The sequence below is a fragment of the Sceloporus occidentalis genome, unplaced genomic scaffold, assembly GCF_023333645.1.
Source record: "Sceloporus occidentalis isolate IW3139 unplaced genomic scaffold, rSceOcc1.0.p SCAF_1, whole genome shotgun sequence".
NCBI lineage: Eukaryota > Metazoa > Chordata > Lepidosauria > Squamata > Phrynosomatidae > Sceloporus > Sceloporus occidentalis.
This window is the reverse complement of record NW_028316981.1, coordinates 222,793,464-222,819,451: the sequence shown is the minus strand read 5'-3', so window position 1 is coordinate 222,819,451 and position 25,988 is coordinate 222,793,464. Positions and strand designations below refer to the sequence as shown.

The window sequence follows — 25,988 nt, the reverse complement described above, 5'->3', positions numbered from 1 at the left end:
ATGCCCTTCACTGGCACACCTGGACTTCCTCACTCCAATCTGGCCTTATCGTGCCTTTGCAACTCTCACTTGCCAACCATGAAAGCCATGAAAGACATTCCCACTTTTGAACCAGGCGGGGTCGTCCTGTCCCGGTTCATTCATGGACCCGGGTTTGCCTTGGGTTGGCTGCCGCTGCAGGTGGCTATGGTGGCTGCTGCGCCGGCTGTTGCACACGGCTGCTCCTGCGGCCGTTGTGCTGCCCCGCATGCACCGTGCACAGCGCACTGCCGCAGCTGCAGCCACCACCGATGCGGCCCTTGTCGCCCGCTGGCACTTCCTGTTGCCCTGCACACTCTTGCAGGGCTGAGCACAGGGCTAAGTAGGAGGAGTTTCTCCTCCTGAGGCTGGCTGGCCAATAGCTGCTGGCAGGAGGCAGGGCTGTTCTAGTTCCAGTCTGCCCTCATTGGCCAGCCAGCCTCAAGAGGAGGAGCTCCTCCTCTATTTGGTCCCCACGTGGGGCAGGCCGGGCCCGAGGAGGAGGAGGATTATTTCCATTCCAGTGTGTATAGGTCTGCCTTGTTGTAACAATGACAGTGATGATGATGATGATGATGATGGTGATGATGGTGGTGGTGGTGGTGGTGGTGGTGGTGGTGATGATCAGTCAGCTTCTGAGGCATGCACTCACTCTTTCTGAAGGCAAGACAGCGTGACTTTCAAAGTGCATTTCTGTGTATTTTTGGTGTGTTTAATGCTAACAGGTCTGCCTTGTTTTGACAATGATGATGATGATGATGATATCAACCAGTTTCTGAGGCATGCACTCACTCTTTCTGAAGGCGAGACAGTGTGACTTTCCAAAGTGCATTTCTGTGTATTTTTGGTGCTTTTAATGCTAACAGGTCTGCCTTGTTTTGACAATGATAGTGGTGGTGGTGGTGGTGGTGGTGATGACGACGACAACAACAACAAAGGAAGAGATCTCTATCTGAGGATTATAAATATCCCTCCCTCAACTGCCAATCCCAATATTTCTTAGGATGTTACCAAGACAGCCAGAGTGGAATCATAGCACTACAACTGTGTTGTGTGAATGGATCCCCAGTGTCATCTCTGGTGCTTTTTTTGTAAAAACAAAACAAAACAAACAAACAAAAAAACAAGGGGAAACTGTTCACCTTGGCCTTTTAATTAATTTACGTAGCTCAGTTTTAAAATTGGTGAGTTTCATTTTGCTGTCCTGTGAATTTTGTGTTGTTGCCATACTTTATGTAGTTTTAGATTTTGTGATTCTGTGGTCATTTTAAATTATGGTTACAGATTTAAATTGTTATGTATATATATTGTAATCTACCCACAAAAATATGTATTATGTGTTGACATCTAAATGCCACAAATGAATACATTAGCATAGGACTAAGTCTGCACCCACACTGCAGAAATAATCCAGTTTGACACCGGTTTAACTGCCATAGCTCAATGCTTTGGAATTTGGGGATTTGTAGTTTTGTGAGATATTTAGCCTCCTTTGTGAGGTATTTAGCTCTGGGGCCACAACAAACTGCAGTTCCCAGAATTCCATAGCATTGAGCCCTGGCAGTTAAAGTGGGGTAAAAGTGGATTATTTCAGCAGTGAAGACACAGCCTATGTCTGCAATTAAGCAGGGTTTTGGAGAACTAAAGAACAGCAACAAGTCAGTCATTTGTTTCAGGTATTAAAATATCTTCGGCCATCTCAAGATGAATGTTTGGTTGGATAATGCGTTTATGATTTTTCTCCCCATCACAGCTGAAACTGAACAGGGGAACGCCTGAAAGATGGGGGACTTGTCTTGGTCCCATTTTTAGTCTCTTTCCACAAGACAAAGAAAGAAGAGACAACAGGAGAGATGGAATTGGAGAAAGTCTTTTTCCAGGAGCAAAGGATGTCTTCCAGCCCTTTTTGCTTGTTGACACTATCACTTCATAAACCCTCATGCTTTAACCTGCTGCATCTATTTTTCCCAGAGCAAGAAAGTGAAAAAGTCAAAAGAGAGATCCTAAGGTATACATGCTGTTTCTCTCTGGTGGCTGAAATTAAAACAAATTGCCTATTCTCTTTCCTATTCATCTCCTCTTCGTTGGTCTTCTCTGGCCAAAAAACTGGACTCCAGATTTGACACATGCACATATTTGCAAGGGTGGGTTGCTGATGCACATCTGAAAAACTTCTGGATGCATACTTGTGTGATTTCAGACGGTGGCCAAATGGTGACCAAACAGAAAGAGCTCCAACTGATGGAGCCGAGACATTCCCTGCTTTTCTTGGCCGTTGTATCCTCCCAGCATGTTCTTCTTCCAGGTGGATTCTGAGCCTTGAAGTAGATCCAGTGAAATAAAAATGACCCACGGGTGAAATAAGGGAGGCGGGTTGATGCCAACTATGAATGCCAGCCATGAAAGCCTTTGACTTCACACATCACAACTGTTTGCATAACCCACTGCTTTACTATTAACCTCATCTCACACTTCTGTTTTTGCAAGGCACCTCACATTCTACGACAGGGGTTGGGTAATTGTCAGAGGCACAAAACAGGCCTATAATGCAATTAAACTATGTATGGCTGTTTATATAAACACGTAATAAAGAAACTGGTGTAACATATTTGGTTGACTATGTTTCAACAAATAACTAGTTTTCAAAAAACAACTGTAGCCACTATTATCCGTCTTCTCCATCATGTTCTTACCTGCTCTGGGCATCTTGAGTTTTGTTTATCCTTCCCACTCCTTGTCTCTTCTCTAAGGCCTATGCTGCCCACTCTGAAAGTATTTCCACAGCCCAACATTAGGTTTATCTTAGAGGTCCTGATCAGTCATTTCTTATGTGCTTTTGTTGTTGTTGTTTTTCCTAATTGCTCTCAAGTTGACCTCGACTCATGGCAATGCTGTGGATGAGACATTGCCAAGACACCCTGTCTTCCACTGCTCTGCTTATGACTTGTAGGTTCATGCTCATGACTTACTCATTGAGTCCATCCATCTAGTATGTGGTCTTCCTCTCTTTCTACGTTCCTCCACCTTTCCTAGAGTTATTGTCTTTACTAATGAGTCATGCCTTCTTATGCTGTGGCCAAAGTATGACAGCCTCAGTTTGATCATCATGGCCTTTGTATTCCAGCTAGCCATTACTGATACTTCTGTTTACAGTACAGTATTGCAAACAAAAGAACCATGGACTCATGTCCCTGTAGAAGGCCACTGAGAATTCTGTTTTGGTATTTTAGGCAGTTTCCAGGCTTATTAAAAGGAATTATATCATCATGGAAAAGCTTGAGGTACAGGAATGCAAGTTTTCTCACCTTAAGGAAATCTTTCTGAGAGTGAGATTTCAGACAGTTTCCTCAACCTTTGGGATGAGAAATAGCAATAGCAAGTACATTTCTATACTGCTTATCAGTGCACTTAAGCACTCCCTAAGCGGTTTACAAAGTGTAAGCTAATTCCCCCCAACAATCTGGGTACTCATTTTAGTGAATTCAGAAGGATGCAAGCCTGAGTCGAGCTTGAGCCCTTTCGCTGGTATTGAACTCGCAACCTTATGGTTTTGAGTGAGTGGCTGCAGTACAGGCATTTAACCACTGCATCACCAGTGGCTCCTTAGAATCACAGAATCATAGAGTTGGAAGAGGCCGCAAGGGCCATCCAGTCCAACCCCCTGCCATGCAGGAACTCCCAATCAAAGCATCCCCATTGACAGATGGCCATCCAGCCTCTGTTTAAAAACCTCCAAGGAAGGAGACTCCACTACACTCCGAGGGAGTTTGTTCCACTGTCGAACAGCCCTTACTGTCAGGAAGTTTAGGTGGAACCTTTAATCTTTAACTCCTGTTGACCAGGACTTTTGTATCTGCTGTAAAGGGATGTCTGAATATTTCTTGCATTACATTTCTCCTTACATTTTAAAATGTCCTTAGGTTTGTATGTATTGCTGCAGGACACACGTAAATATGTTTGTGTGCTGGGAATCATTGAGTAGAAAAGGGATCTTGGTTTAAATTACTCAGCCATTACTTTGCTGATCTGTTTACACTGTTTATAGTATCTGGATGACTATAGGGTACATTGTGTTACACATTAACATTATGAATTGACCTTTGGTTTTAAACAAATAAACTTGAGTAGCAATCATCCCTGTCCCCAAGGAGGAGTGGAGAGGAGAAGCTGGATTCTTGCAAGCAAAAGCAAAGTGCTGCACCATCCCCTAGCCTGTTATTCCCCATTTATAACTCATGCCATCTTGACCACACTTCAATGTTTTTGGTCAGATCTATGTGTCGTCTGTTTTTTTACAATGAATATTACACAATACATAAATCTGCATATATATATTCTAAATTTTCTACATCCTGTTACAACTTATCTGAATATATTTGTCATCTGTGAAATGCTGGAGGATATGGAGAAAGGAAATAAACCTTTGTTAGTGTTCTGAGTGGGTTGCTATTGAGCAGAAAGAATAGTAGCCCTCTTATCTGCTTCCATCTTTCCCTTTGCTAACACCATGCTAGCCTCTAGGCTGGAATAATAATAATAATAATAATAATAATAATAATAATAATAATTATTATTATTATTATTATTATTATTATTATTATTATTATTTATTTCTCACCTTTGCTCAAGGCTGGGTACAGCATATTAAAATATAAAACACCATTAAAAAGAAAACACACAAAACCAAGTTAAAATGCAATATTATAAAACGGTTGAAGTCATACTCGCCTCTCTTCTGGCAGTTTTTAATTTATACACACACACACTTTTAAAATTATATACAGTATTTTAAAGAATGTACTCATATGAATGTACTTTAATGGTTTTATAGTATTGCGTTTTATAATGGTTTTATAGTATTGGGTTTATGTGTCTTTCTGTTTTGTATTTTAACATGCTATACCTTGCCTTCAGGAGAGGCAGGAAATAATAATAATAATAATAATAATAATAATAATAATAATAACAACTACTACTGCCTTAGTGAGTCAAGCAAATGCTACATGTATTTCTCCTTCCCACAAAATATAATACCATTTTATTGCTATAAAGGTATTATAAAATTTTGTAATGATTATTTTTTGAATTTTTGATGAGCAATTTTCATCTCCGGTTAATAATATCCAATTTTTTTTAATAATCTGATGCTAATTTTGATTTGTTGTATCTGCAACTCTGATATTTTATCTGTATATGATTGATCTGAATCAAAATGAATTAATAAATAATAATAAATAATGTATTGTAAGCAGCCAGGGAAAGTAGACTTTTCTGGCCACAAATGTTTTCTTTTCACATAGATAAATGTTTTAAATAAACATTTGAATCATAGTCCACACTGGTTCTCAACTGGGGTAGATGTGTTTATAATAGATAGATAGATAGATAGATAGTGTGTATGTATATTTATTACAGTATTAAAAGTATTAAAAGGGGGGCACTTTTAGAACATAAAAACACAATATTGAAAAGGGGGGGACACTTTAAAACATAAAAATAATATATAATATATAAAAATTAAAATATATAAATAATATATATAAATATAAAATATAAAATAATATATGTATATATTTGATAATATACATATAAATATATGTGAATATATTTTATATTATTTTAAATAATATATATTAATAATATATATATTAAATGTAGTTTATATATAAATGTATATAAATATATTATTTTATATTGTTTTAGATGATATATATATAATATTTAATATATGTATTATAATATATATTGCATTATATATTAATAATATAAATATATATTTATATATATTAATATATAATGCAATATATATATTATAATATATATAATATATAATATATATTGCATTATATATTAATAATATATATAAATATAATATTGAATATATATATATATATATATATATATATATATATATAATCTTTTATGTTTTAAAGTGACCTCTCTTTTCAATACTGTGTTTTTATGTTCTAAAAGTGCCCCCTTTTAATACTGTGAGGAAACCTGTGAAGGGGAGAAAGAGAACTCCTTATAAAGAGGCTAATAGGAGCCCTATGGTGACTAATGAAGAGCCAAGGCGCGTGAGGGTCTCGTGATTTGAGCAAGAAAGGCCTCCTTCCCCTTCCGTAGAAAACAAGAGAGGCGGGGGAGGGGGAGGGGGAGAGCGAGAGATTCACTGCTATACTCCCTCACCGATTGGTCCTCGAGCTGCCTGTCGTCTCGAAGCCCCTCCTCCCCGCAGAAGAGCGACTTTCTCCCCTTCCCTCTCTTTGAGCTCGACTTTGTGGGCGGGACCTTTTGGAGGGTTCTTCCATCTGATTGGTTCCAGTGGCCACCCGGGAACCAATCGTTGTCTAGCTTCGGCGCTCACTCCCAATCCCCCCGTGTTGCTTCCTTCCGGTCCGCCTCCTATTTCCGGCGTGCGGGGCGCTTGGGCGGGCTAAGGAGTTCCGGATGGCGGTTCCTCTTCCTCTTTGGTGATCTGATCGCAGCCCAGGCGGCTCCAGGTGGGAGCGGAGGCATGTGGGAAGGAAGGGAGGGAGGCTGGCTGCTGCTGCTGCTGCTGCTGCGACTAGGGATGGCCCCCTATTCCATCGCCTTCCTGCTATGTCTGTATGTTAGGCGGCTCTGGTTTGGGTGCCTTCAGGTCCTCTCTGGCTTAGCGCGACCCTGGGCTTTCCTTGGCAAGGTTTGTCAGGGGAGGCTGAGAGAGTGGGACTTCTTGCCCAAGGTGGGAATGGAGCCCGGTCCCTAGAAGCATAGTTCTCACTAGTTCTCAGCTGGCAGAGATAGCTGCATAGACTTAGGATAGATTGTGTGTGTGTGTGTGTATAATGTGTATATAAATATATATGTACTGTATATATATGTGTGTGTGTGTGTGTGTAATATATATATATATACACACACACACATACACTGTATATGTGTGTGTGTATATATGAATCTCTCTGTATGTGTGTATAAACTATATATGTGTGTGTATGTGTATATAAATATATATGCACTGTGTGTATATATATGTATCTATGTGTGTAATATATATATATATATGAATCTCTCTGTATGTGTGTATACACTATATATGTCTGTGTGTATGTGTATAATGTGTATATAAATATGTATGTACATATATACTGTATCTATAAGTATCTGTATGTGTGTAATATATATATATATTCACACACATACATACACTGTATATATGTGTGTGTATATATATATGAATCTGTATGTGTGTATACACTATATATATGTGTGTGTATGCACTATATATGTATGTATGTGTGAGATATATATATATATATATATATGCACATACACTGTATATATGTGTGTGTGCATATATGAATCTCTCTGTTTGTGTGTTTACACTATATATGTATCTGTGTGTATATATATTAATATGTACTGTATACACACACAGACACACACTGTGTGTGTGTGTGTGTTTCTGATCTAAGGCGACCCTTTCATGGGGTTTCCTTGACGAGTTTCTTCAGAGAGGGTTTGCCATTGCCATACACCGAGGCTGAGAGAGAGTGACTTCTTGCCCAGGGTCACATACACACGAACGTTAGACATACACACACGTTGTTGTTGTTGTTGTTGTGTGCCAGTTTTAAGTACTTCCTGACTTAAGGCAACCCTGAGGTAACCTTATCCTGGCAAGGTTTTCTTGGCAAGGTTTGTTCAGAGAGGGTTTGCCATTGCCTTCTCCTGAGGCTGAGAGCGTGTGACTTGACCAAGGTTAGTCACACAGTGGGTTTATATGGCCAAACAGGGAATCGAACCCTGGCCTCCTGGAGTCATAGACATGGAATAGAACCCAAGGGCCCTGATCCAGTCCAACCCCCTTCTGCCATGCAGGAACTCTCAATCAAAGCACTCCCTGTGACAGATGGCCATCCAGCCTCCACTATTCTCCAAGACAACATTTTCTACTGCCAGACAGCCCTTACTGTCAAGAAGTTCCTCCTAATGTTGAGCTGGAATCTCTTTCCCTGTAGTTTACATCCATTGCTCCGCGTCCTGTTCTCTGGAGAAAACAAATTCCGAGGCTCAAACCACGATGCCAAGCTGGGTCACTGATATTAGAATCGAAGAGTACTAATTTCCCTCTGTGTAACTGTTGTTGTGTGCCTTCAGGTCATTTCAGTCTGATGGCGGCCCTAAGGCAAGATTTCTTCAGAGGTTTGCCATTTCCTTCCTTTGAGAGAGTATCACCAGGTGGGATTCATGGCCAAGCTGAGAATCGGATCCTTATATCCAGAGTGGTAGTCCAACACTCAAAATCACTACCCCACGCTCGCTCTCACTCTCTTTCACCCATCTCTGGGGCTCTTGGGCCATTTTTCCAGCCAGAGGATCCTGTGGAGGGGACTTGAGGCTGGGCTGGATAGGTCAAAGCAGGGCTGGGCATGGAGCACAACTTGGTGGTTGTGAAGGAGCACACGCTGGAAGGAGAGACACATATATCCAGCCCTCAGAAAGCCACCACCCTTTCTGTGAATGGGGCCAGAGGACACAATCTAGGCACACAAGGAAACTGCATGCATCTTGTTCCAGGAGCACATGTGGATGCCATGCCTCTGTTTTTATCCTGTTCACAGGCCTGCAACAGACTGACAAAATAAAGCTGCTTCGGATCTCTTTGGAGGTATGCTGTTTAAATGACGCATGGGTCCTAAGAGTCCGGAGGTTGCACCAAAGCCACACTCCATTCCTAAGCACCAGAGTGCAGCTTTGGTGCAGCTTCCGGATTCTTAGGGTGCATGCATCATTTAAACAGCATACCTCCAAAGAGACCCAAAGCAGCTTTATTTTGGCAGTCTGTAACAGGCCACAGTCTACATTTCAGTTCTCTGGCAGCAGCAAAGGCTGGGACAGATGGTGCTGGCAGGGTGCCTTCAAACCATCAGAGAAGAGTCATGTGTTTCTGCCCAACTTAAACTGTTTTTGCAGGGTATGTGTGTCACTGTTGCTGATAGGAGTACTACTCATTCGGCCTTAAAAACTGAAGAGCAGAAAGAGGTCACCCCTGACCATCCCTCTGGAGTGCAGAAAGTTAGTGTTTAAAGACTAAACAAGACTAAATTTTGCTAAGGGAGCCTGCCCCATTACGTGGAAAGTTGTTTTTTCTTGCCTGCCTCCAAGTCAGACTTGAAACGATTTCATGATTTTACTGTACTGAAATCGCATACGCAGTGCGTATCTGTGCTGACTTCAGCGTTGCCTGTAAATCCGAAAACATGATGACTTTAAGGAGAAACCTATCATGGGGTTATCTTGGCATGTTTTTTTGTTCAGGGAAGGTTTGCCATGGCCTTCCCCTGAGGCTGAGAGCATGTGACTTGCCCAAAGTCACCCAGTGGGTTTCGTGGCCATGCAGGGAATTAACAGACTAGTAAGCAAACAGCAAACAAACATTCCCTTTTAACTGTGGCTGGATTTTGTCCATAGCTGAACATGAGCGATAAGATGACTACTAATACCATACTGATCAACTTACTACAACTTAACTTGGCTGAGTATGTTGGACAAGGAAATCACACTCTTTCAGCCCAAGAGGAAAGAAATGGCAAATCTCTGAATAGCCCCCCCCCCCCCCAAAAAAAAAGTTGAAAGATTGCTGAAAGATTACATTTGCAGTGCAGATATAATCTCATTTGACTTCACTTTAACTGGTGTGGCTCAGTGCTATGGCATTCTGGGAACTGTAGTTTTGTGAGACATTTAGTCTTCTCTGGAAGAGAGCTCTGGTTCCACGACAAACTATAAACCATAGCATTGAGCCATGGCAGTTGAAGTGGGGTCAAATTGGATTATTTCTGCAGTATGGGTGCATCCAAAGTCAAAGTCATCTTGAAGGCACTGCTAGATTTATGAGCATACAGTTAAGCAACTCGTATGAATGACAAAGTGTGCTTGCTCAATGTGAATTCTCATTTTTGAGGTGATATTTTCTCAGGTGCTATCTAATAATGTAGAAATAGAATCTGAAAATACAAAAGGTGAGTGCGAATGTCACAACAGAACTTGACTGTAGCAGAGAAGTGACTCTTTCAGGAGAGATGGGGTGGCAATCTCTGGTGCTGAACTAGCCCTGAGAATTAATTGCCAGTCATCTCAAGGGGGCACAAAAAGAGGATGTGAAACACATCTGTTGGTGCAGGGACACTTGAATCATGATTCTTCGTGTGTGTCATTGGAAAGTCTGTTGCTGTTGTTTGTGTTAATTCTTGCAGTTGTGGTATGCCTGGAGTAGAGATCTACTTTTGGGGACTTCACTTTAGACTTTAGGTTGGGGGGTCCCAGACTTTGGTCTCCCTGTTGTTTTGGACTTCAGCTCCCTTGAATTCCTGACTGTTGGCCAAGCTGGCTGGGCTTCTGGGAGTGGAAGTCCAAAACATCTGGAGGACCAAAGTTTGGGAATCACTGCTCTAGGTCAGTGTTTCCCACATTTTAATCCTCCAAGTGTTTTGGACTTCAATTTCCAGTTTGGCCAACAATCAGGATTTAAGTGCATTATTGCTTTAGCTTTACATCCAGCAAGACATAACTGGTGTGGAAATCCTGAAATATTTCCCACAGCCACAGTTCTTCCACACCAGTCAGTTCTTCCGCACCAGCGATTCTCAAACTTTAGCCCTCCAGGTATTTTGGACTTCAGTTCCCAGAAACCCTAACCAGTTTGGCCTACATTCAGGAGTTCTGGGAGCTGGTCAAAAACATCTGGAAGTCCAAAGTTTGGGAACCATTGTGTTAGGCTGCTTCATCAGTCCTTCATCAGCCCTCTGCTGCAGTCCTGGCAGTTCCAGTCGTCCTCGTGATGAGAACATTGTTGCTGGGTTTTGGTACAATAAAAAGCTCATGATTCAACACTGCAAATAAATATAGTGAATACATACTGTAAGTAAAATCCCAGGAAATGGAAATGGTGATATGATGTTTAAGTATGTGAGACGTTGTCATATTGAGGAGGGAGCAAACTTGTTTTCTGCCACTCCAGAGAATAGGACATGGAGCAATGGATCCAAATTTCAGGAAAAGAGATTCCACCCAAACATTAAGAGGAACTTTCTGATGATAAGCTATTTGACATTATAATATGCAGTATGAAGTGTTCCTTCAAACTACAGGGAAAGACATTCTACCTAAACACTGGGAGGAACAGTAAGAGCTGTTCAACACTGGAACACACTCCCTTGGAGAATGGTGGGGTCTTCTTTAAACAGGAGCTGGATGGCCATCTGTCACTGGGAGGGTTTTGATTTTGGATTTCTGCATGGCAGAATGGAGTTGGAACGTATGTCCCTTGGGGTCTCTTCCAACTGTATGGTTTTATGTTCTCTGAAACATCAGTCATAAGAACTGCTTTGCTAGAGCAAGACCAATCTAAACTTATCTTTAATACAGTTTCTCAGTGTTTTGTAAAAGCTGTAGAGATTAGTAACTGCAACTGCCACTACATCTTACAGGTAATATTAAAATGCCAAACAAATCCAAATTCCAGCAGTTCCTGGTTCACCAAACAGTGAATTCACTTTCATCCCATATTCTAGAACAGTGGTCCCCAAACTGTGCCCTTTAAGAGATTTTGGACTTCAGCTCCCAGAAACATCAGCCATGTTGGCCAATAGTCTGGGATTCTGGGCACTAAAGTCCAAAATCCCTTAAAGAGGATGGTTTGGGGACCACTGTTCTAGAATTATAAAGTCCTGCAAGCTTTGTGCACCGCTGAGAAATGTTTGGCCAAGATCCTGTTCATTGCCGATGGAGCACAAAACTCCAGCAATCCTACTTACACTGGAGAGTCAGAGAGTGGTGGCTGTTGCTTTTTTTCTGGCTGCACAATGGCAGTTGGATGGTGCTGAGGTCTGAGAGAAGAAAGTTTATGCCCACATAAGTATTGGTTGAGGTATTGTGCAATGTGGTATCAAATAGCTTTTTGCACATTGCTTTTTCTCCAACTGCTGTTGTGCAACTGGAGAAAAGGTGTGCAAGCAAGTACTCAATGCCTCCTTGTGTTATTACCCACAAAAGTACTTGTATATGTATGTGCCTTCAAGTCACCTGTTGACTTATGGTGACCCCAAGAATTTCACAGAGTTTTCTTAGGCAAGGTATACTCAGAGGTGGTTTTGCCAGTTTTTTCCTCTGAAGTGTAGCCTACCTGGCATTCACTGGCAAGCTCCCAACCAAGTACTAACCTGGGCTGATCCGGCTTAGCTTTCAAGATCAGATAAGATCTGGTGCCTTTAGAGTATTTCGACCTATTCCAAAAGTACTTCTACGGACCCAGTTACCAGTTATGCCATCCTAAACCACCAGGGAGATTGCATGGAATATTTTCCCTCCAGTGTCTTAGATTACAGCACAATTGTTGGTTGGAAATACATTGAAAATTTCTCTGTAAAGGGCGAGATGTTTCTACCTGTTCTAGACTACCTGAGGTGTTGCACAGTCCATACAACCGACTCTCCTTTGTGATTTTGAACTTAAATTGTTCTGGCACAAAACTCTGGTCATTGTTCAGGGTTTGCCTAGGATAGGGGGAAGGGACCTTGAGGTGAAACATGATCCTTTAATCGTGTTTAAAGCCAAGGATGCTTAGCTCTGCTCCTAGCTACTGCTTCCTCTTAAATCCCTTTTTAAAAATGTCCCTATGCATACAAGCTATAGCCATGTTAGTCTGTAGAATCAGCGATGTGGAGAGATCCTGTAGCACCTTTGAGATTAACTGAAAGAAAGAAGTCGGCAGCATGAGCTTTCATAGACTAGGGCAGTGATTGCGAACCTATGGCACGTGTGCCAGAGGTGGCACTCAGAGCCCTCTCTGTGGGCACATGTGCCATCATCCCAGCACAGATAAGTGGATTTTGGGTTGCAGTTTGGGCACTTGGCCTCAAAAAGGTTCACCATCACTGGACTAGGGTCTACTTCCTCAGATGCATATGCTCCTGCTGCCAATTTCTTTCTTTCAATTAATCTCAAAGGTGTTGCAAATCTCTCTACAGCTATGCATACAGTAAAGCGACTCATAATATTGAGCAACTTAAAGGTCTTTACACTTCAGATCTTCAAAAAATTGCAAGGGCAAAGGAATAATGACTTTTCACTTAACTGGTTCTAAATATTTGAAATGAATCTAGCCTGAGTACAGTGAGCCCTTGGTATCCACTGCAGTTTGGTTCCAAGCCCCTCCGTGCATATCAAAATCCGTGGGTATTCAAGTCCCATTGAGTGGCATAGTAAAATAGTATCCCATATACAAAAGAGCAAAATCAAGGTTTGCTTCTTGGAATTTATATATTTTAAAATTATTTCTAAACTATGGATGCTTGAATCTGTGGATAAAAAAAACTGTGGATATGGAGAGCTGACTGTAATCCATATTAGATTTTTGGAGGGTCTTCATGCTTTTTAAGAATCGTGGGGGGAAAGAATGCTATCTAGAGAACATGCAGACAGCCTCCCCCTTCTATGGTCCAAAGCACACTGCAGAAATAATCCAGTTTGAGACTGCTTTAACTGCCCTGGCTCAGTGCTAGGGAGTCCAGGCAATTGTAGTTTATTGTGGCACCAGAGCTCTCTGACAGAGAAGGCTAAATGTCTCACAAAACTACAGTTCCCAGAATTAGCTAGTATTGAGCCAGAGCAGTTAAAGCAGTCTCAAACTGGATTATTTCTGCATTACGTTTTGGACTTATGTCAGGTGGACTTCAGTTTTATAGTGACTGCGTTAAGAGAATGGTCCTAGTGTACTTCAGGCTTTTTAACATAATAATCACAACAGGGTGGTTTTATATGGGGTGCATGTTTTAGTTATGTTTTAATTTTTGTATGCTTTTATGTTAATTTTATACTGTTTTAATTGGGTGGTTTTAACTTTTAAAAATTCTTGCTGTAAAGTTTTAAAAATGTTTTTATCTTGTGCGCCACCTTGGGTCCCTTTTTGGGAGAAAGGTGGCATAGAAATGAAATAAGTAAATGTCCTTTCCATAAGTGGTGAATCTCTCCCCATGCCCTGTTATTCCAGCCTGTCATTCATGAGGGTAGCAATGTCCCAAATTCCCCCAACACTCCCTTTGATTTTTCTCGATTTCAAGTGACAGGCAGAATTATTGAGTTTATTTTCCTGTGTACTCTCTTCCCTACCCTTCTTTTTCTCGACTACTATAGAATGTTTCTGGCTCACTCTTACCTCCATGCTGTGTTACTAGCCCTGGTAACTGCTGTAATAGCTATTGAAAATAAATGCGATCTAGTTGGGGAGAAAGGGAACGAATCCCCCAAAGAATTAGCACTGCTGGAGCGACTGGAGCCACTTACCAACATGAGGTACTGTGCCTGCAGCTGAAGGGCCTGGCCCAGAAGAGGGATGTTTGTTCTGGGGTCGGTGAAAGTGTTGGACTATTGATGTTAGCAACAGGAAGTGATCCAGAAGTCACCTGTCCATGCTGACTGGGAGATTCTACAACTCGCTTTCTTGATGTAGGGGGGAGGATCGCTGGCCATGTTGGCTATGGGATTCTAGGAATTGTAACCCAAAAAGAGATAACTTTTCCAGACCCTCCATCTGATGAAGTTTCCAATGAACAGGTACCGCTCCTTCATTTGGGAGACAAGGATCAATTTGAGTTTCCAGAAGGGCCCCAGGGAAAAATGCAAATCTTTTTCCAGTTGTTTCATTTTCCCATCATGGGGTATCATGATAAGTCTGTGTCCGCACTGCAGAAATAATCTGGTTTGACACCACTTCAACTGCCATAGCTCAGTGCTGTGGAGTTCTGGGAACTGTAGTTTGTTATGATTATTTCTGCAGTGCAGATGAGATCAAAATTCAAAATGACCTGAAAAGACTAGAAAGCTGGACCAAAGCTAACAAAATGAAATTCAATACGGAGAAATGTAAGGTACTGCACTTAGGGCGTAAAAACAAAATGCATAGATATAGGATGGGTGACACCTGGCTGAATGAGACTACATGTGAAAGGGATCTGGGAGTCCAAGCAGACCACAAGTTGAACATGAGTCAATAGCTGCAATGCGTCAGCTGCATCAATAGAAGTATAGTGTCTAGATCAAGGGAAGTAATAGTCCCACTCTATTCTGTTTTGGTCAGCCCGCACCTGGAATACTGTGTCCAGTTCTGGGCACCAGAATTCAAAACTGACATTAAGAAACTGGAGCGTCTCCAAAGGAGGGTGATTAAAATGGTGAAATGTCCTATGAGGAATGATTTAGGGAGGTGGGGATGTTTAGTCTGGAGAAGAGAAGGTTAAGAGGTGATATGATAGCCCTATTTAAATACTTGAAGGGATGTCATATTGAGGAGGGAGCAAGCTTTTTTTCTGCTGGTCCAAAGACTAGGACCTGGAGCAATGGATGCAAGCTCTAGGAAAAGAGATTCCACCTCAACATTAGGAGGAACTTTCTGACATTAAGCGCTGTTCAACAGTGAAACAAACTCCCTCAAAGTGTAGTGGAATCTCCTTCCTTAGAGGTCTTTAAACAGAGGGTGGATGGCCATCTGTCAGGGATGCTTTGAATGTGATTTGCTGCATGGCAGGGTTGGACTAGATGGCCCTGTGGTCTCTTCCAACTCTATGATTCTAAGTGTGGAATCTCTACAGTTTTAAAAAGCTGCTCTGCCTCTTTTGGTGTTTCCCCACTGCAGTTTTGCAACAGACAGTGTAAGTGAGGGTGAAAACTACACCTACACACTCAAAGTGTGTCGAGAAGTTTCTGCTGCTTATCCCTTTTCTGGCCTGCTGCAGCACAATAATAAGAAGGATGAAACGAAAGTGGTGGGGCGAATCAACGAGACCCACGTTGCCAGTGGAAGTAAGCCGCCCTAATTCCTCAACAGACCTGCTTTGTTTCTCTGCCAGTAGACCTTGTGCTTCATCAGGTGTCCTTTGTATTTGTGTCTTGACAGGTAAGTGGATTATGCTGATCTATAAAGGGGGAGATTCCTATACTAGCCGTTGTGACCAAGAGAAGAGAAAAGCCATAATAATGATCAACTGTAACCGGAAAACACTGGCAGTGAGTAGTTACTAAAGAAGGGCAGAAATAAATAAATAAATCCGAAGTTTATTTTTTAGACAAATTATGCTGTGGATAGGCGTGAATGCTGTTTACACTACCTCCAGTGCTGATTACACTGAACAGAATTTGAGCTGTTCAGAAAAACGAGGATATCGAGTCTCACAGGGATGGTAACAGATCAGAATGTTTTTCGGAGGGGGGTTCTTTCCTGCTTATCATTCCCTTGGTTGGGCAAAAACTCTTCATTCACCCTTACAAACTTTCCACCAGCATAGGGTTGCCATAATTGTCCACTTTTACCAGGGACAAAATGTGGAACAAATTCAAGACCAAACTGTAGGACAACTGCAGGACAAAACTCAGCCCAAAATGTAGGACATTGAAGAAAAATGGTGGACCTTAAATGTCCTACATTTTGAGCTGAGTTTTGTCCTGCAGTTGCCCTACAGTTTGGTCTTGAATTTGTCCTACATTTTGTCCCTGGTAAAAGTGGACAATTATGGCAGCCCTACACCAGCAGAGAGTTCCTGATGTAGAATGTACAGCCCACATTCTAAAGTAATATTATTATTATTATTAACCTTTATTTATAAAGCACTGTAAATTTACACAGCGCTGTACATACAATCTTTTAGTTAGACGGTTCCTTGCTGGGGAAAGATTGTACCAAATGAGCTGACCTGTGAGTGAAGATTCTGACAAATTAGTATAGAAGTCTGGGAAGGACTTTTGGGGGGGGGGGGGATAAATCTGTTCCTGTATGTATTTGGGGGAAGATACATATTTTTATGGCTTTCATAAGGTTTTTATGTTCCCCAAACAGTCCACTTTCACCATGGTGACAGAAGAGCGGCAGAAGATAAATGAGTGTTTCTATATCTTTGAGTTAGAGAGCAGGTTAGCCTGCCCTCCAGAAGACTCACACCTAAGTGTTGGCTCCATATTACTCATCATGTAAGTTTATGTAAAATACTCAAATATTCAATACTCCATTCCCATTTCACTCCCTTGTCTGAAACTGGTGTGTGTGTGTGTGTGTATAGGGATTCAAAAGTGTAATTAAAGTTTAATGTTGAACCATTTTGGAAAGTGAGTTCACCTGGGAATCCTTAATTCAAGGACCCATCTCAAAATCAGAATTTATTGTGGTGGGAGGGAATATGGATTTGACTAAACATGTAGAAATAATGCATCTGAATATTGAAGGGTGAGAATTTAATAACAACAATAATAATTTTATATATGAAAATTCAACCTTGTTTCTTACATTGACAATATAAATCTTTATTGTAGCAGTACAAGCCACACTCTTGGCTGTCATATTCTTTGAATAAGTCAGCAGTTTTCTTCCTGGTATATTTATATTTTGAATTTGTCTTTAGATTTGCTTCACTGATTGCAGTATATATCACTGGAGGATTCCTTTACCAACGTCTGGTGGTGGGAGCAAAAGGCATGGAGCAGTTTCCTCATTTTGCTTTCTGGCAAGACCTGGGCAACTTAGTAGCAGTAAGTAGTTCTCTACATCCTGAATTATGAAGGTGGCAACCCTGTTGCTTTCAGGATTTCTGTAAAACCTCACGTTCACAGACTCTTACAGCACTTCAAGAGAGAGAGAGAGAGAGCTTTAGTTCCCAGCTGTGTCACAGGAAAGAACAAATATGATCACATGTTGAGAGACACGAAAGAAATGAGCTGCAGCATGCCTTGAGCCTGTCCACATTCCCTGCCTCAACTCAAATGAGTGCAAATCTCAGACCTGTTGATTCTCCTTTCTTCAGTCATAGTTGTGTGGAAGAGTTCAGGAAGTTTCTTGTGAAGCAAGGGCCAGACACATCAAGATTGATCTCCGAGCCATGAAGTGCACCTATTTGCTGTATTCAGAGATAACAGTAAATCAAGGAGCCCTGGCTTATGTGCTAGTGATTGTTCCCAGTTGTGGTGTGTCTGCATTTCTTGTTACCGCTACCAGGCAGCAACCAGTGTTTTAGCTTGTTTCTTTCCCAACCAACTCAAGAGTGAGTTCATCTTTGTTTCACTGCTGTTATAGGAGAAACAAGCAGAGTGCAAACAGCAGCTGGGTTTGGACACCATAGTAAAAAACAAATTTATTTACCATTATTTACTTAGCTCCTCCCACTGCAAGAAAGTAACATGTAACAGCACACAAGGGAGAGACCATACTGTTTCCTGGCATCTTATTATGTCCAAATGCAACCATGGAGGAGGATTCTATGCTAATGTTGCTCAGAGACTAGAGGATAACATTCTGAGTCAAGCCTGTTCCTCAGTATTGAGCTTCTGAAGACAATAGTGATGAATTCTTCAGTGATATTAGGGAAAGGCACATAGAAGATTGGATTTCAGCATAAAGTATTTTGAAATATTCACTGTGTACTAGAAAAATGTTGTAGTGAAACTCCCTCTGGTTCAAAGAGTTTCTAAAATGACCACACAAAGTTTTGTATCAAGTTGTTTATGCTGCAGACTCTGCCTTTTGGTACATTTTACCACAGAGCCATTTCTGCTTAATTCTGCTGTCTGAATTTCTTCAGAAGTATCTTCAAGATTAGGGAGGTAGCAGTTGACAGGAAAGGTTACAATTATGCCTCTAAATCATTCTAAGAGATTAAACTTCTCAATGTGGATTGGAAGAGATTAGACTAAAATTTCAATCTTTCTTTGTGATCTGATATTAGTACATTAACCTGTGCTTGCAGGATGGCTGTGATTTTGTGTGCCGGTCCAAACCACGAAATGAACCAGCTGTATATCGTGGTGTTGGTGATGATCAGCTTGGAGATGAGTCTGAAGAACGAGATGACCATTTGCTACCCATGTGATCTACTTACTTACTTACTGTGACCAGTCCTTTTCATCAGTTGCTGGTACTAAGTCACTTCTCCCTTCATCTTTCTGTCTTTTCTAGTTGCCCCTTTTAAGCTGCTTGCTGTCACCGACTTCCCCATTCTTCCTTTCTTCTGACACGAATGGGGCAAGGGGCAGGGCTTATGAACGCAAAGGTGTACTTGGAATAAGGGAGCTGATCAGAGTCTTGCATAGCAAAATTGCTGACTTCACTGCCTGAAGAAACTCAGATTTTACATGACCTGTGGACAAACTAAAGTGGAGCAGCATGTCTGGTACAAGAAAAAGGGAGTGGGCTGAATGTGCAGGGAAATTAATACTAGACAGAAGGGTTAGAGCATATTTTCTATGGACTATTTTACAGAACACTGGATTTGATTTTCAGCTATTTCAATTTTTCATGTCTTGTAGTTTCCCCTAATTGTCTACTTATCCTCTGATGTGAAGTTGATGTACCATCTCAAGAATCACCATCTTTTCTTAACCAAAGCCTATATTAAATGTAACTTTGAGTTTATTTGCTCACTGGCCAATAATATGTATATTTTTGTTTTTAAAATGCCAGAAATGAAGGTGGAGATTTTAGGGGAAAAATTAAGGCAGTCTATTACAAAATAGCATGCATTTCAGAGAGAGTTCCTGTGATATCACTCAGTTCCCTTTAAAAGCTTTAGTAAATGTGATGGGTCATTCAGCTTTAATTGTGACTATGATTGTGGCCAAGTCTGCAAAGTATCAAAGACAGATCCTAAACAGGAGTAGGATTTAACTAAACAAAGGCAGGAGGGTTGAATCCAACTGCTGAACAAAGAATGTATGTCTTTGAGTTCATTGCTCCAAGCATTTTGGACTCTGAAATAAATGTAAAGAAAAGTTAAGCAGCAGATTCCTGCCAAGAAATTTTTAATTTTATTTTGACGATTTGAGGAGGCTTTTGCTATTACTGTGTGGCTCAGATATTACTGTTGTCCGCTCTTAGTGGGGATATAAACTCTAATCTGTTTCTGTATTTGCTTTGAAGGGATGGAACACAGTAGTTCTGTTCTGTTACATTAGCGGGGTGGAAGGGTGCATGTTGTATGGTTACCTCATAAACAGATGACAGCTGCAGTTCAAACATGCTTCTTGGTGTTGGAGATAGGATAACTAAGTTTAAATAAAGTTTGATTCCTGCATTCACTTGAATTAGCTAGGAACGCCAGTTCTTCGAGATAGGATAATATTTTAATTTTCTATTCTGTTAGGAGCTGGTGGTTTTTAACTAGGAATAAATCTCTGGGTGTATAGAAGGGCCACTCTGTCCTTTTGTAAGAGAGGGCCCAAGTTCTTTTGGTGACGTAAAAGAGACACAAGTTGTGCAGCCTGATTTGTCAAACTCCTCCCTGATAGACATTGAGTTACTGCAACTGACACTTTTTCACAATGGTGTTTAAGAGACTTTGTACAAAAACATATAACTTTAAAAATAAAATGGATTGAAAGCCCTAAAATGTGTGTTTTCAGTTCATCAGCAGTCTGTAAATGGTAGGAGAAGTTCTAAGAGGTGTCTGGTAGATAAAAGTACTGTTATTGTCTCTTACAAAAGCTAATGCTGCAGTTATTTTGTGTTTGTGCTCTTTTTTTCCCAGCCCTAAAAGCAGAGAAATGGTCAGAAGCTAGAAATGATTGAGCAAGCAGTACAGTCTCAATTATATAAACAGCAGCTGTAGAAAATAGAAACGCTAAATCAAACAGAACGTAAAGTGCAAGGTTCTTGCTATTTTGAGTAGAAACAGTGGCTTGCTGTGGACAAGTAATGTCCAGCAGCATCTAGGGCCACATGATTTTCACCCCAGGCATTTCCTTTTTTGAAAAGCCTTCAAGTACGGAAAGACTATGCTTACATAAAGCTTTCTTAACCATTATAAGCCCTCCTCCAGCCAAATGGATTGCTTTTTAAGGCAGTGCATGTTATAGTAACAGAAAAACAAGTCCTCGGAGAGCTATGGCTATCATCCAACCATTGTAAAGCTTTTTAAAATCACTAGAAATTTAACAAAGGAGTAAAAGATGGAACTGGATATTATCACTGATTTTATATCTTTCAGGCTTGTTCCAAATACACATTGGCAGAATAGTGGAAATAAAACTATCCTACTCTGAACTGTTAGACGCTACAGAATTTCAAAAGGCACAAATTTGGAGACAGGCACACAGATTACAATGTTAAAGAAATATTAAAATAGGCTCTGCACTGATGAAAATTTGTTTCTACACACCACTTTAACATTTCATCATTAAGGGGCCAACAACAAAACTTTCATTCAAAATTTGTAACAGGCCTGGGTGAAAGCTCGGTGATACTGCTACTCTACTATCATGTATCAAGAAAGCTGGTAGGAGAAGGATCAGGCCACAAAAAGACCAGCAACTTTGTTTTTGAAGCATTCTTTTTACTGAGGAAGAGAATATTTGTATAATAAACAAAAATAAACAGGCTTTGATAGGAGATACAAACCTGCAAGAAGAAGCTTTTGTCCCATATGCTCTCTCATCTCAGGGGGAGGGCAAAATACAAAACTGAAAAAAGAAAACTTTTAAAAGCAAGCTAGAAACAACTGGAGCTTCAGTACACTTGGCTTCTCCTTTCGATCTGGGATGGTATCTCCCAAATGCACAAGACAAGTGGAATAATAAGATTTTTAAAAAGAAATTCCCCTCTGGTACCATAGTCAAAAGTGCTCATATTGTCTGGGGAAGGCATAAAGAAGCTCCTAAGTTTTAAATGATCCGTAACACTTCCCCTTCAGTGTTCTATATGAAGTCAGTTTGCTACTTACCTGTAATCAACACTGAGAATGGGAAAAGGTCTCATTAAAAACTAGCTCTCATCATTGTTCCAGATGGAATCTTCCAGATTCCCTTCCTCAGCAAGAGAAAACGTAAGCAAGCTGTGTTGATCCTCTGCAAAGTGAATCTGCAGAAGAAAAAAGATCCCATGGGAAGGAGAATATAAACATCCAAGAACTCTGCTACTGAGAAGTATAAGGGCTTTTTCAGCCCTTCCGCTCAGAAAGCTCGCATAGAACAACTCCTATTTTCCTTGCCATGTTAACCTCAGGAGCCAGTCACAGGCAACATGAGATGCTCTTGAAGAGCGATTTCAAGGACTCCAAGGGAGCTATTCCTTCTCTACGTCGCACCAAGAGACAGGCTTATAAGATGTCAGTTTCCATCCATTCCCTCCAGTTTCCCTCCATGATGAAGGCTTGGGGCAACAGTCCCAGCTTGGAAAGGGAACCAGTCTGTCTTCCCATGTTATTAGGTCTCTTTGAGAATGTTAATCTTAGCGCAGATCTTGAGAGCAGGACCCAGCTTGATGTTCATGGCACTCATGAGATGTTCTTCCTTCAGTAGGAGTAAGGCCTGACCATCAATCTCCTGTGAGCGAAACTCCTCTGCAATTTCCTGGCAACCTAAAGGATTCAAACAGAAAAGAAGCCTTATTAGGAGTAACAGCAGGAAGTTAGCAGCAGTCCCACCCCATGCATAGTTTGATGTCATTTCTGAAAAATGGGAAAGACTTGATATCTACAAGAGAGAGCAAAGTGTGGCCCTCAGGAGTCAGAATTTTTTTAAAAAAATACACACCCTGTTTTGCTCCAGAATGCCTCCAAATACACACATGGGGTGTGTGAAGCACATTTCCAACATGTTTGGAGCTTTCCTTGCCCCCCTCCCAGTAAAAAAACATGTTTTGCAGATTTTTTTTTAATTGCTCTGACATGCTGCAAAATGTACACTAGAAGTGTGGGATGCATGACCTCTTGGGACCTTTTGTAAAACCCCAGACATAGTGAAAATGGCCCTGTACACCCTAGTTGCAGATGCAACCCCCTAACCATCCACAGTTGCCCACCTCTAATCTATAATATGGTGCTTTCAGGTTCAAAATACTTCACATTCAATTTCATTAATTCTCACAATGGCCCTTTAAACCTGCTGTATCAGTCCATTTATTGGGATGAAGGTCTCTGAGAATAAAGATACCTGGTTAAGCTCAAACATGGCTGGCAACAGATCACATTTTAGTCATTATGGTACACAAACACAGAGGAGTAGTCACTGTAATCTCCATCTTCACAGTTCCCAGGCCATGGACAACAATGTTCATACTAGCCTATTTTTGGAATTCAGTTCCCCCATATAATTAGACTGGTGTAATGCAAGAGTGAGAACTTAATCTAAATCCGATTTCACTGCAATCCAATCAGTTTAGCAAATAAAGGCCTAGATGGACTAATGGTCTGACTTGATATAAGCCAGCGATTTACAGTGGAGCAAAAAAGTATTTAGTCAGCCACCAGTTGTACAAGTTCTCCCACTTAAAAAGATGAGAGAGGCCTGTAATTGACATCATCGGTAGACCTCAACTATGAGAGACAAAATGAGAAAACAAATCCAGACAATCACATTGTCTGATTTGGGAAAAATTTATTTGCAAATTATGGTGGAAAATAAGTGTTTGGTTACCAACGAACAAACAAGATTTCTCGCTCTCACAGATATGTAACTTCTCCTTTAAGAGGCTCCTCTGTCCTCCACTCATTACCTGTATTAATGGCACCTGTTTGAACTCATTATCAGTGTAAAAGACACCTGTCCACAACCTCAAACAGTCATACTCCAAACTCCACTATGGTGAAGACCAAAGAGCTGCACCAGGCTGGGAAGACTGAATCTGCAATAGGTGAGCAGCTTGGTTTGAAGAAATCAACTGTGGGAGCAATAATTAGAAAATGGAAGGCATACAAAACCAATGATAATCGCCCTTGGTCTGGGGCTCCACGCAAGATCTCACCCCGTGGGGTCAAAATGATCACAAGAACGGTGAGCAAAAATCCCAGAACCACACGGGGGGACCTAGTGAATGACCTGCAGAGAGCTGGGACCAACGTAACAAAGGCTACCACCAGTAACACACTACGCTGCCAGGGACTCAGATCCTGCAGTGCCAGACGTGTCCCACTGCTTAAGCCAGTACATGTCCAGGGACGTCTAAAGTTTGCTAGAGAGCATTTGGATGATCCAGAAGAGGATTGGGAAAATGTCATATGGTCAGATGAAACCAAAGTAGAACCATTTGGTAGAAACACAACTCATCGTGTTTGGAGGAGAGAGAATGCTGAGTTGCATCCAAAGAACACCAAAGCATGGGGGTGGCAACATCATGCTTTGGAGCTGTTTCTCTGCAAAGGGACCAGGACGACTGATCCATGTACAGGAAAGAATGAATGGGGAGGGGGTGGAGCCTGAGCAATGGCCAAGTAGGTCTGCCTAAATCTTCGAGTGCTCAGAAATAGATAACTGCAGTTAAAAAAAAGCTCCCAAAGAAGGAAATGTTGTTTCTCTGAGGTGGATCCATAACAAGAAGATACAAGGAACATAAGAAGGTTTTTAAAAAAATCCATTATTATCTCAAGAGGAGAGTCAGAATATGTTAGTTTCATTTTTGTGTGGGACGGAAAATCACGGAGGAAGCCTATCTGCCATTAAAAAGACAAACGAGGCGGCTAGAGGCTATTAAAAAGAACTTTGAGATAAAGAACTCAGTCTTGTAACTGCCTTAAATTGGGGTGTAATCAACCCATAAATTATAAATGGACAGTAGCTTGAATGAGAAGAGATAAAAGCACTGTTCACTATTAACTGTTTAAAAAGGGGGGGGAACCCTGCTAGCGGCCTTAAAGCCAAGACAGAGAGAGAGAAGGAGGAAACTGGAAGGTGGAGAAGATGGAATAAATGCTAAATAAATGTCAAAAAAGCCAAAAATACTAGGGGTGAAACTTTGGAAGAGAGGTGTCAGACAGACTGAGAAAGACAAACCTTCAGACAGAGCTTTTGGAAGACTTTTAAGATCAGAACAAACTGAACAAACAGAAATGTTAAGAAGTCCGTCTAAAAAATGGCTACTCCTTCAAACACACTCCCAGTGAAGCAAGGAGAAGAACTGGGTGAGAAAAGATCAAGGCGGTCCAGATTCAGGAACAGGAGTAAAAGCAGGAATGATGCATTGTGAACAAATGATGAATAAACTCACACAAATTATGAAACAGGAAAATGATATGAGATTTAAGGAGATGAACCATCTTCTGGAAAGACAGAAAAATGAAATAGTCCAAGCAAGAGAAGCAGAAAAGCAAGTTTTTTGATAGCAATTCAGAATGAAAGAGAGACTATGATAAAGCAATTTCAATTACAAATGCAACTTGAAAGGAAAAATTCAGATGAAAAATTTATGGAAATACAAAGAAATATAAAACAAATACAAGAAGAAGTGCAAACATTAAAAATAGACAGTAAAAAATGCAAAGTCACACAGGGAAGACACCAAAGAGAGATTCAAACTAATAAAGACAGACTTTCTGAAATAGACAAAAAAACTCATATATCTACAGGATTATCAAAGAAGAACCAATTTTGTTTTCAAAAATATACCGGAGTCTGGGAAAAGAAACAGAAAATATGATTTGAAAACAGAATTTTGAAATGGCTACAAAAAATCTCCTCGTCTCTGAATTCGACTGAGTCAGATTTGGAAAGGGTACACCGCATCGGACCAGGGATGAACAAGATAACACCACGAGATGTAATAGTAAGAGTAACAAATTACAACAAAAAGGAAGGATTGATGAATATGATGAGGAAGAATCCAGAAAAATTAAAATTTGGTAAGGCCAAAATAGAAATATATAATGACTACTGCTTCCAAACGAAAATGTGGAGGATGACGATGAAACCATGTACTATTGCGGTGATGAGAGTGGGAATTTATTATACATGGGGACATCCTGTAATTCTGAAATTTCAGAAAGCAGGGAAAAGATTTAGGATTGAATCATTGGAACAAGGACTACAGTTGTTGAAAGATCTTGGGACATATAAAGAAGAAAGAACAACTGGAGAGTCTAAAAAATCTGAAGGAAGTGGAGAAGTAGTTCAGGTTGGAAAGCTTGGAGGAGAAGAACTACTGGGAGCGTGTGGAGGAAGCGGATTTCCATAGAGGAAAG

The 25,988-nt window shown here is 40.8% G+C and overlaps 3 protein-coding genes across 11 annotated transcripts in view; 2 read left to right on the top strand and 1 right to left on the bottom strand.

The window, feature by feature from the left end:
• The window catches only part of LOC149323538 (alpha-2-macroglobulin-like), a 77,570-nt gene extending 74,928 nt beyond the window's left edge, over positions 1-2,642 (top strand). The window contains exon 36 of the mRNA XM_089478444.1: positions 1,772-2,642. Coding sequence (XP_089334570.1) covers positions 1,772-1,797 — 26 coding nt within the window. The 3' untranslated portion in view covers positions 1,798-2,642. The remainder of the gene's footprint in view (positions 1-1,771) is intronic.
• Positions 2,643-6,423: 3,781 nt separating this feature from the next.
• Positions 6,424-20,481, top strand: M6PR (mannose-6-phosphate receptor, cation dependent). The gene is made up of 7 exons (XM_089489160.1): positions 6,424-6,521; positions 14,200-14,358; positions 15,698-15,864; positions 15,959-16,068; positions 16,895-17,025; positions 17,454-17,580; positions 18,792-20,481. Exons 2-7 carry the CDS (start codon positions 14,201-14,203, stop codon positions 18,912-18,914), a joined length of 816 nt encoding a protein of 271 aa, XP_089345286.1. The 5' UTR covers positions 6,424-6,521; position 14,200; the 3' UTR covers positions 18,915-20,481.
• A 538-nt stretch (positions 20,482-21,019) lies between these two features.
• PHC1 (polyhomeotic homolog 1) overlaps positions 21,020-25,988 on the bottom strand; it is a 65,119-nt gene continuing 60,150 nt past the window's right edge. For all 9 annotated transcript variants that reach the window (XM_089489153.1, XM_089489151.1, XM_089489155.1 and 6 more), the window contains one exon: positions 21,020-22,394. In XM_089489153.1, coding sequence (XP_089345279.1) covers positions 22,240-22,394 — 155 coding nt within the window. In that variant the 3' untranslated portion in view covers positions 21,020-22,239. The remainder of the gene's footprint in view (positions 22,395-25,988) is intronic.